Genomic DNA, 12,071 nt, shown 5'->3' on the forward strand with positions numbered 1-12,071 from the left:
CGGGAATGCTGGCTGGACTGACTAATCACTGTGCACATTTTTTAATGCCAATGACAAGCCATTGTATAACTGTCAGTGAGGTTCACAGCATGAAACATATTCTGTCTTTGGATTCCATTCTGAATGAGATAGCACTATGCTGTTTGTCTTACACGCTATTGATTTATTTACACATACACATGCACTGGTATTTTCTTGTGTTAGGTAAATGCTGCCTTTCTTTTTATAGAAAATGTAATAACTATACCCTACAAACAGTGATAGATCAAATTATACTGTAGATTAGTCAAGCAAGCACCTATTCTGTCTAAGTTAGTCTGTACTAAATATCAGTTTCTGTAGATCGTGATATATTGCTTTAAGTGAATCAATTACTGCAAAGTCAGATATCATGTTAGTACCTTAGCAAATATTAAACAGTATCCTACTTGTAATTTGAATGTAAGTGTGCAGTGTTGTCTTGAATTTTCATAAGCTCAGTACCATGTATAATTTAAGGTGCTTGTTAACTGTGCAAGTCCTACACAGATAAATCCTGTTTACTTGATTACAAAAGCATGAGTTATCTTTAATGTCAGGTGTTTTACAATAAATGAATATAGCAAAGTAATTACTCATAGAGCAGATGTACAGTAAGTTCATAAAATGTACAGTGTACTGAAATTAGATTAGCAGTCTATGTTGTAAGATTCATACTTCACAATGATTCTAGTTTTGTCTGCATATGGTATATACTTGGGTAACTAACACATCATAATCTTTTTTTAATTCAGAATGTAAAAACATTTTAAATACTTTGACATACTTAACAGTTATTGTGCAATAAAGTCAATTTTATGCAATATGAAAAAAGAATTACTTACATGCAATGGTTATTTAAAAGATTAAACTACACGCCAAGGCATACATTCCAAACAAATGAGATATTTTGCATTCCTGTTTAGAAACACATGAATGAAAGATGAAAATAAAATGCAAAATGCTGATGCAGTATTACTACACTGCAGTGCACACCTAATTTGATAATGTTTTTCTAACTCTATAAATGAAAGCATGTTTTGGTGAGGCAATTGTGCAACATGTACCCATAGTGTGTGGGAAACCCTTATGATCTATTAAACATGCTGCTCTTAGTATTGTGCAGAGGAGCTGTCACTGAAAAGGACCCTTCCTACAAGGATCTTCCTGGATAACAAATACAAATAAAGAAGATAAATAATAAACTAAACTAAACTAAAATACCAATCTGGATAGAAATAATATGCATGATATCAGTGTAAAAGATAGAGCATTATTTATTGGTTCTATTAAATACCCGAAGCTGAGGATGTCTGTGGACTATCCTTTCACACAGAGTATGAAAAAAATAGAAAGTAGTATAAGTTATACAGGTTCCAGGCATTCTATTAACTCAGGATTATTAGCAAGAAGAGCTGAAGAAGGGCTACCACCTAAGTTCTTTGCTGGGGCTGTACTATTCAAAAATCATTGTGCAACACTAACAGAAAATGAGATGGGCACCATTGCAGAACTTCATGAATCAGTTAAAGCAACGTCAGCAAAAGCTTGTCACAAACTACTATTCTCTGGGACTTGCTGATTGGTTATAAATATACTTTACTGGTATAAGATGACATGTGAGTTTTGGTTCTTGAATATAACCTTGCACAAATATGTGAAGTTATAAAATGGGTATGGAGTTAGTACTTTTGTAAATAGCATAGCTAATGCCTAGAGTATGGTGTTGCTACAAGTTTGCAAGGATCATAGTTGAAATATATTCAGTGCTGCTGCTAAGAAAGAAAGAATTGTATTACGGCTGGCTGTAGAACAGGTGCATGTGCTCTTACCTTAGTAGATGTTATTTTAGAAAATAATTTAGTATTTCCAATCCATAAACTGAAAGTATCTCCTGCTTACAGTATTTTAGTTTGGCTTCAGTTATAAAAATAATCAATTACACACAAGAATGATCTTATTCTATTCCTGTACATATTGATAACTTTCAGTAGAGCAGTGCTAAGTACGGTGAATAGAGATATTTAATATAGTACAAGGTTTTGTCTCAAGCTGTACTCCTTGAATGGAGGAAAATATTATAAGGCTATTTAAATTGAGAAAGTTTGCTTTGGTGATTAAATGTCAACCTCATCTTTTTAGCACAATCTCTAAGGTGTCTATTTAGTCTTAATAATTAATACTGCATTCTGCATGCTGACTGTTTTGTTTTAACATAACAGAAGCCAAGCATATGTAACTGCAAAGCAAATATCATTTTATTGGTAGCCTCCATTGTTTATATTTGCTGTATATGTATTTATTAGATTCATTGTAGAAGTTAAAACTGCACTTGCTTTAAAAGTTGTAATCTGATGCTGAGAAACTGAAAATGAGTTTGATCACCTGGACATTTCAGATAAAATATACTGGATAAAACAAACCACAAAACTGCGTACTATGTAAACCTAAAAATAAAAAAAAGCACTGCACCAATAATCCCAGCCAAATGTGTATTCACCACAGTTTTAATACTTCTGTTCCAAAACACGGTAACTTCATCAGAAACTGTAAAAAAGGAACTTACTTCCTTTTTAAAACCTCAAAAAGAGGAATCATGCTTAGACCAGCAACATTTAAAGGAACACACACTTTTACATACACACTTAAAAGTAACATTAACAATACACACTTAAAAATACTTGCATAAAATATACTTGCGTGAAATGTGTTGCATTAAATAAATATATATCAATAAATATTTCTTCAAATAATTTAACTGTAAAAAGTTGTTTAAAAGGTTTCATAAAAATAAGTAAGAAAAAGTTGGTGGATTTCATAAAAAGTATTTTATGCTAGTATTTTTTAAGTGCGTATTTTTAGTGTTACTTTTAAGTGTGTACGTACAAATGTGTGCTTTCCTTTAAATGCTGCTGTCTAGGCACGGTGCCTCTTTCTGAGGTTTTATAAAAGAAGGAAATTACTTTTTTTACAGTTTCTGATGAAGTTCCTGTGTTTTGGAATGAAAGCGCTAAAACTGTGGTGAATAAACATTTGTATGGGGCTATTGATGCATAGTTTTTATAATTTTTAAGATAACAAAATATAATAAATAAAAAGTAACTTTCACTTACCATAGCTTTAGTTTACTTTGCAGCATTAGCATTGTAGTTCAAATAACAGTGCACTCAACTGAATTCATTCTTGTATCAAAAAATGTATCACCAAAATGTCTTTTTGTACTCCATTTTATAGTGGCTCTCAAATAAATATTCAAAAATTGTAAAAGAAGGCAACTTTTTCTTGAAACCATGGTCAACTGAGACCTCAAAAACGACTTGCTGTCCAAGTCACAGTCAACCAAAACCTCAAAAGCAGACTTTCTCTTCAAGTCACAATTAACCAAAACCTCAAAAAAAGACTATATCTGTCTACCTGTTAATGGCCTTGTCTGTCTTATATATTTCTATATACTTACCTTTATCATAGATTTTGGCCTCCTTTCAGCCATAATATATTTCATATTCCAGAACCTTGTGATATCCAAAGGAAGGTTTCCTTCTTTCTTTCTCTCTTATTTGCTATGCCTTATACTGAACTAGTTACCTGTCTAATGCTCTGAATTGGCATTTTTTCTTTAGACTTGTATCCATTCTTTTCCATGGTGTCACTTGTCACCTGCCAGAACCTAATCTGGTCCCATTGATGAAGAAACCTTTTTCCAGTCTAATTTTACTAGATTTTGCAATCTTAGATATTTAGTCTTCCAATAATAGTCTTTATAATGCAAGAATGACATGTCCAACAGAACAGCCTACTTGGAGTGCATCCATTTAATCTTTGCACATCTTTTCAATAAATCCATTTATTGTATATACTTCTTTCTAAAGAGTACCAATACATTTTAATTTTATTACATCCCCCAATATGTCACAGATGTGGAATACTTGGTACCCAGCCATTAGAAAGTTGGCAGTGGTTCCTCTTCTACTTAGATCAGATAGTTAAACAGAAGATGCTTAGATGTCTTCCTTCATGGTCATCCCTTTTGACTCCTAGTTTCACCTTAAATTTTGTTGGTGTTTGCAGATGGATATCTTATTAGAGAGCCAATAAGTTAATATTGCATGGTAAGACTGTGAGTAGATGGTATAGGTACCTGTTTGATATGCTTTTATAATATACGTATTAGATAAGAAAGACTGCCAAGTTAAGGAATAGGTTTTAATAAGATTGTCATAGGGTTTTTAGTCATCTTCCTAACTTCTGTAAATATGTCCTGGTATTAATGTCTACTAATGTTGAAATATACTGTTGTCCTAAGTAAAGGACATCTGTTAGCGATCATTGACATATGACATTCAGCACTGCAGTAATTTAACCGCACGGGACAAAAATATTCCTAGTATCCATCAATCATTTCTTAAATTAAATGTATACTGTACTGAAATAAATCTTTATGTGCATGAGCACTGGGCTAGGAAGAAAGGAAGCATATGTTGCCATTATGAAGGGATGAGCCAGTGTGTCAAATGTTTGTGTTCCAGAATATGATAGTTGCGCAGATGAAGGGACATTGTTTAGGAAAGAGCACATGACAGTAGATTCAGTCTAGTAGCATGTCTGAAAATGGGCATCAGATCAGTCCAACTATCTGGTTATCACATGTATAAATAAATAAATTATAATGAAAAATTGATACAATCTGTGATATGTTTTCTTGTTTTCTTTTGGAATTACACTGATAGAAATGTACAATTCTCAAAGAGTAATCCAGAGACCGGAGCAACAACCTAAGAAGATTTTTTTTTGTATACGAGATAACTTTTTTTATCAGTTCCAAATGTGAATCATAAAACTCTGAATAAGCCATCATTTTGAAAAGCAGTAGCAATCATAATTCATCCCAAAAAAGAGACACAGTTATCTAGCTGACCATACATGACTGCTACAAATTTAATTAAGTTCATAGGTAATTAATAGGCATGCAGGCCAGGAGTTCACTGAGGAAACTAGCCCAATTTTCCAATTACCACAAAGCACTGTCTGGTTAAGGGTTGTGTAACTTAAGGTCATACTGAAGGCAAATAGAGGCTGGGAAAATTAAAACCCTGAACTGCAGGAAGCAGTTTGTTAGCTTACAGTGTTAATCATCTGTGTTAATTAACAGCTCTACATTTTGAAGCCTGTATCTGGTTACATACCTGTACCTTGTTAATTCTAGTAACATAGTAGGAAGTAATCAAATTGATTGTAGTTGGACACTGTGAGTAGACATTTTCAGGTCGTATTATGCAAAATTGTAGTGTAAGATGGTATTCCTATATTACTTTCAGTTTGGTAATACGTTGCTTCTGTAGACTTGAAGTAAAATGTATTTTTTCTAGTGTTACAGATACCTTTCCTGTATGGTCCCATATGTTTCACACCCAAATATTCTAGCCTAAATAAGACTGTGGTAATCAGGGAATTAACACAGATAATAGACTCAGTTTTGGGACAAACCTGCTGGACACTAGTAGGAGATGCTTTCTTGAAATTAGTAACATCCTAAGAAGTATAGGCCATGGTGGTGCAGCAGTAGCATTGTCACCTCACAGCAAGAGGTTCTCCCGTTCGATTCTCGGCTGGAGCACCTTCTGTGTGGAGTCTGCATGTCCTCCCCATGATCGAGTGATGTTTAAAGACATGCAGGTAGGTGCATGCATAAATGGGTGTGCCTTCTTTGAAGGTTGGGCGTCGGGCTGGCAACTTGGCACCGTAAAATCCACTGCCAATCATTAGCGAACCGGAATTCTGCTGTGGTGACCCCTAACCGAAGAAGTAACATTCCAAGAGGTATAACTATCAAAGACATGAAAGTCCTTTCCACACAGAGGGCAATAATTTGCCTGGTTTTGGAATATTTATTTATTTATTTAACATTTGCTTACCGGGAAAGTCCAACTAGACACAGGTCCTTTTTCAGCGGAGGCCCGGGTTGAAAAGCTCCATGAGTAACAATAAATTTTCATGCACACATTACAACAATCAATAAAGTATAAAGTAAACAAAATGTAGTATACATAAGAACATACAAATTTCTTACATCTTGACAACAAAACCTAAGCTTTGAACATAGCTAGTACTATTTGTAGGTATGACTTATGTCAAGATATAAGGTTAAGATAGGTCGGTAGGAACAAAGGATTAATAAACACTGGGGGAGAAGCTGGATATGTTTTGGGTATACTGTGATGTATCAGAGCACTCATGAGGGGTTAGTTCAATATGGGGCTGTTATTTGTTCATATAATTGTTCCCAAATGCGAAGTCTCGAGAGGGTTCAGAGATTTTTACTAGACAAATTAAAGGAAGGAGATGACTAGATTACATTAGAAGGTTGGAAGCCTTATCACTTTATACAGGAAAGTAGAGGTTTGTGAGAGGGGATTTGATTATAATGTATAAATGTATGCATGATGATTATCTTGACACTAGTGTAGGAATCTATGGGGAGAGGGTCTTTCAAAAGCTAGAGATAGTAGGTTGGATGTTAAACCCAGCAGCTCTAATTTCTTGGGCAAATGTTTTCACTTTAGAGCCAGCAGATGCTGGAACTCGCTACCAATTAAAATAAAGAAAAAAAGACACATTAAATCAACACTGAAAAACAATTAAAACATTGCATGTGTAGTTGAGTAGGGGAGAGGATGTTTGATTATAGGTATTTAGGTCAAAAACTCTTTCAAGGTTTTCCAAGGCTATAAGTTTGTGTTGTTAACACTGGAAATTCTCTGTATAGAAACACGTATTGTTGATTGGAGTATAACTTGTCTGAGAGCATGATCACTGTACTGTGGGAATGTTCCTTTCCCCCTAATCTGCAGCTGCACAGTTGTTTATGTTAAGTAAGGAATATTGGCACATTTCCATAACAAGAAATGCAGATATTTTTTTCTTTAATGATTGCCTTTTGTCATTTTATGTTTTGTACTATAGGTATATGAATTGGTCAATTTTAACTGTTTTAGTTACTTGGGTAATGTTCTGTACAATTTTCTCACAATATTTGTTTTTGATTTCTTTGATTGTATTAGCTTGACATAAGTTCGTGCTTGAATACCAGCCAGATATTACGATAATTTCTATTTTCTGCAAACTTACACATTTGTAAGCAAAGGATCTCGGAAGTTCAGCTTATATTTCTTATTTTCCTGGGTGAGGGGCAAATGTGTGCCTATACATATATCAATGTGCATTTATTTAGGTGTGCTAACTTTTCTGTTATTATTTTCCAAAATATCCATAGTTACACCATTTCTACTTAAAATGTTTTCTTTCCACAGGTCAAAATGTATCCTTGGAGTAATTTATCTATTTCATTTTATAGTAGGAAATTCTCTGTGACACTCTGTGTTGCATTGGAAAAAAGGGTTTAGCCACTGTGATATCTGCTGCAAGTGATATTAGTGAGAACAAAATGTTAATGAGGACAGTTATTAATTTTAGCAATTTGTTAACGTTAAAACAAAATTTCTCTCCTTCAAAGTATCATTTTTCTATATTCAGTGCTTTAAACAAGAGTTAAACAATGAATGAATTGCTGAGCATACCATAAGGGACAATTATGGAAAACTTTTCCTGTTTGTGAGTCTTTCCTTTCTTGGATCTCAGGTTATCAAAGCTAAAGGACTACTCTCAACCTTCTATATTCAGTTGTAAATCTATAAGCATTCCAAAATGGGATTTTTTTGACTGCTTTCTGTACCATAAAACTACCACCTTTCACTGGAAAATGCAGGTACAGTAGTGCAATGCATGAATCTATCCTGCATAGTCTTTGCTTCTTTTAAGCTGTAGTCTGCTGAGCTTACCTTCACTCGTTGCCTTTTACTGAGATACAAGAGTCAAGCTTTTCAAATCTTGTCCCAATCTTTTGATTTGGACCACTGAAAGTCCACAGATGTGCACTTAAATAGCTCACTCATTTTTAAATGTTTTCTTATTTCATTGTATTTATTTATTTGTTAGCTGGCTAAGCCCACCTTACCTAGGTGTCCCTTTTCAAAAGTGATCTGGAACTGTGGTTTAGTAACTTGCTCAGAATCATACAGCAGGCAAATGGAGACCAAGTGAATCAAACCCTGGGCTACAGAAAGCAGCTTATTACCCGTTCCTAGACATTCTTCTGCATTCAGTCCCAGTTTTCTTTTTTACCACTCTTTTTTTTGGGGGGGGGGGGGCAGGCTGCAAAATGGTCTGCTAGAACACCTTTCATCTCAGTTAAAAGTAATCTTAAGGAGCTACATCAATCCAAGCAGTTCTACCACTAACAGATTATCCAGGATAATAGAACTGCCTCTTGGCATCACTTAAAATGGACAAAGAAAGATACATGCTTTACTGAATAAAAACTGATATAATATATAGTCATTTAAAGTATTTTGACACAAGAGTGTTATATTTGAAGTTATGTGATTCCTTTTCTTACTAACATTTGTTTAGGTTTGACAAAAATAATGTTAATACTGATAGATATACATCAATGTGGTTTTGTGGAGCGGAGGCAAATATTTGACAACATTAACAGAACATTGATGATTCAGAGAAGCAGAATGTAAGAAAATACCAGTGTTGGTTGGTCTTGATGCAGAGAAAGCATTTGACAGAGTAAGATGGGACTTTATGAGCAAGACAATGGAAGGATTTGCATTTCCTGAAAAAATGATAAGGGTAATTAGGAGAATATATGAGGGATCGGAGGTGAAAATTAAAGTGGGTGGGCTCCTCTCTGATAATTTCTGCTTGAGCAGCAGAACTAGGCAGGTGTGTCCTCCTTCCCCTTTATTATTTACATTACATTAGAACCACTAGCAAAAAAATAAGGGACTCAGAAATTCAAGGATATAATTGGTATGATATTCAAGAAAAGCTGGCTTTATTTGCAAATCATATTATTCTGTTCCTGACAAAACCAGAAAAGACATTAAAGTGTTGTGCAACATTTTGAGGCAGTTTCAGATCTTTTTGGGATATAAAATTAATGAAGCTAAAACAAAGGTAATAGCAGTAAGTTACACACCCACACATGAACTGGTTCAAAAATACCCATATTTATGTGGACATGGTAAAATGTAATATATATATTTTTTTTCAAAGCTGTATTATGCATGCCCCAAATGCATTGTAAAATGTGTTAAGCTGTAGTATGTCTTGTCTTGTTTGAACAGATGATGGGCATATATATGACTCATCAGGAAACACTTCTTTGAGACACACAAGGAGAGCTCATTCACAAATGAAATACAAAACAGCAGAGGAACTAGTGAAAAATGAACTAAGCAAGATTAAGCATAGCTTCAGAGCAACTTCAAGCAGGCACTTTTTAAACAGACCCAAAAGGTAATGCTTCTTGTGGAATAGATGTATCTTTGTTTCCAGTCATTATATAGTTAAATGCATTGGTAAAAATTACGTCTATCGGGATTTTTTTTCATTTTTTTTTTTTTTGTGTTTAGCTTTTACTGTTGAAAAAGAAAACCAAGTAATTATTGTTTCTGCACAGGAATGCTATTCTGACAAGTGTAAGGTACAGACTGAAACCTAAGCTTACAGACTTAAAAAAGAAAGAGAACTCAATAGTTTTTAATGAGTAGAGCAATATTATCAGCAGTGGAGGTATTTCTCCATCTGCTAACCTTTGCCCATGTTATGTGCTTATGTTACCCTTACCCAGCTCTTAAACCATATGTCAATTATTTAGCTGTATGTACTGTCATGTCATTGTCATTTGGTTTTATTTTATTTTATTGTTACTATTTGTATGCACCCTACTGTTTCCACTTTGTACCTTTTGTCATATTATATTGTATTATGCAATGGCTATGCAATAGTAAATATTTCAGATTGCCCACTCAATCACAGATACAATGAAGATGATAATATTAGGGAATAACATCATTGTGCTCCTCTCAGTCACTGAAAAAGAGCATCATTATTGAATGGCTAATAAAATTATTTTTCCAATAACAGTAACAAATAGAATTTGCTTAAAGAGCAATGTACAAGAGGTACACTATATTTTTGCAGTCTGAAAATGAAAATTTGCTCTGTAATAACTGACCATCCAAACATAATGTTTTTAGCACATTTACCTAAAGCACAGATGTAGGGGGAAACATTAAGCCAGTAAGCTGCATATTTAAAACTCAGAAAGGAACATAAAGAGTTTAGTATTAAAAATAATATTCTGTTGCAATTTAACAGATTAAAAATTGGTGTCTTTTTGAGAGACACCATTTGGGTGAAGATATATTTACCGATCTGGAAACTTCAATTCCATGATGGCCAGCTGTGTGATAATGCACAATTAACTTATTTGCATATTAATTGCTAAGGGTTATTATGACTGGGCCAATGACCTTGCTCTAAGGTGCAGCAACCTCAGAGTTGACTTTAAGAAGTCTTGGGATACAGAAGATATTTTCTTTACATGGGTTGTGGGGGAGTTTGTCCTCTAAAATGTTTTTTATGATATAATCAAATATCTTCTTGAGCACTGTATTTAATTTGAGATTGCTTTTGAATCAATGGCGTGTGAAGTATTATCTATCATTCAGCATGCAATGGGTTTATATAGTGCACTGTTTACACTATATTCTGTCTTTTAAGTACATAACTCACCGTCAAAGTAAATAAAAATACCTTAATATTAAAAACTGCTTGATTTATTCTTCTCCCATCCCATCTCCACGCACAGTTCTCAACCTCTTAGAGCTAGAAATTTGGACAAAGCCAAGAATAATGGGGGACAAAGGCCCAAAGTCAGGGACAATTTCTAATTATTGCTCTTATAAGTTCATAGGTTCATACTAGGCTATCTGCCCTAGGGCATTTATAAGCCTAGCCAGAATCTGTTTGGCTTTCGCCACCCATTTTAAATTAATTTTGCTATGCCCTTTTTCGAGGTTAGTATACTGTGCCTCTGTCTAACAGTGACACAGAAGTGATACCCGGGTTAAACCTACGATCTCCCATCCACTCATCAAGATTCCTCTTGAAGAGAGTCAATGAGGGACTCTGCCTAACCTGGACTGGGATTTTATTCCAGAGTGAAGGGAGCCTCTGGGTTATGAATCTGTCCCTCCAGCATGTCCTATTTATTTCAGTGCTGAGGTTCAAGTCTCTCGAGCGCGTAGCTCGATGGGATTTGGATTTTCTGAGGTGCAGCATGTCCATTAATTCGGGGTTGGATATGGCTTTATACGTCAGGCACAGATCGCCCCTGAACAGGCGGTATGCCACTGAGTAGAGCTGAAGTTTCTTTAACCGGGCAGCATATGGCATCTGTTTGAGCCCTTTGATCCTCTTGGTGAGGTACTTTTGGGGTCTTTCCAGTTGCTGCAGGTGTCTGGTAAGGTACATCCCAAAAGGGGCATTGCACTCAATTATGGGCCTGATGAGGGATGAGTAAAGAGGCACGATGACCTCCCCTGCTGTGAATCCCTTCATGATTAGGTGGGCTATATAAAATGTTTTTCTAACCACTATGGCCACGTGGTTGTCAAATGAGAGACTGCTATCAACTTGGGTCCCCAGGTCCCTAATTACTTCTTCTGTACTTAATGTGGTAATTTGTGGGCACTTTGTTTTTGCCAAAGGGGATGACTATACACTTTTTGGCGTTTAGCTTGAGGCCATGGCTCTGGCACCAGTTGTCTGTTTCTATGAGGCCTTTTTGGAGGATGCTTATGTCGGCTGGAGAGTCGATTATGGCGCCCAGTTTGCAGTCATCTGCGAACTTAGTCAGCCACAGTCCTTCCATGTTGGCCTGTACCTCCGAGAAATATATACTGAACAAGAGAGGTCCCAGGACTGAGCCTTGTGGGATGCCACTTGTAACTGGTTTGGAGTCTGACATGGCTCCAGCAATTCTAACCATGTGGGTTCTGTCCTTGAGCCAGTTTGCAACCCATCTAGTGACATAGGGGTTTATATTTAAGCTGGTGAGCTTATCTATAATGCCCGAGTGGGGTATTGTATTGAAGGCTTTTGCGAGGTCCAGGTAGGCTGTGTGAACCACCTTCCCCTCA

The 12,071-nt window shown here is 35.4% G+C and overlaps 1 protein-coding gene across 1 annotated transcript in view; it reads left to right on the forward strand.

Moving 5' to 3' along the window:
- The window catches only part of LOC122810071, a 312,474-nt gene that overhangs the window by 128,982 nt on the left and 171,421 nt on the right, over positions 1–12,071 (forward strand). Inside the window, exon 3 of the mRNA XM_044081563.1 lies at positions 9,210–9,381. Coding sequence (XP_043937498.1) covers positions 9,210–9,381 — 172 coding nt within the window. The remainder of the gene's footprint in view (positions 1–9,209; positions 9,382–12,071) is intronic.

The sequence above is a fragment of the Protopterus annectens genome, chromosome 8.part1 (assembly GCF_019279795.1).
Source record: "Protopterus annectens isolate FY-2018-M chromosome 8.part1, PAN1.0, whole genome shotgun sequence".
Lineage (NCBI taxonomy): Eukaryota > Metazoa > Chordata > Ceratodontiformes > Protopteridae > Protopterus > Protopterus annectens.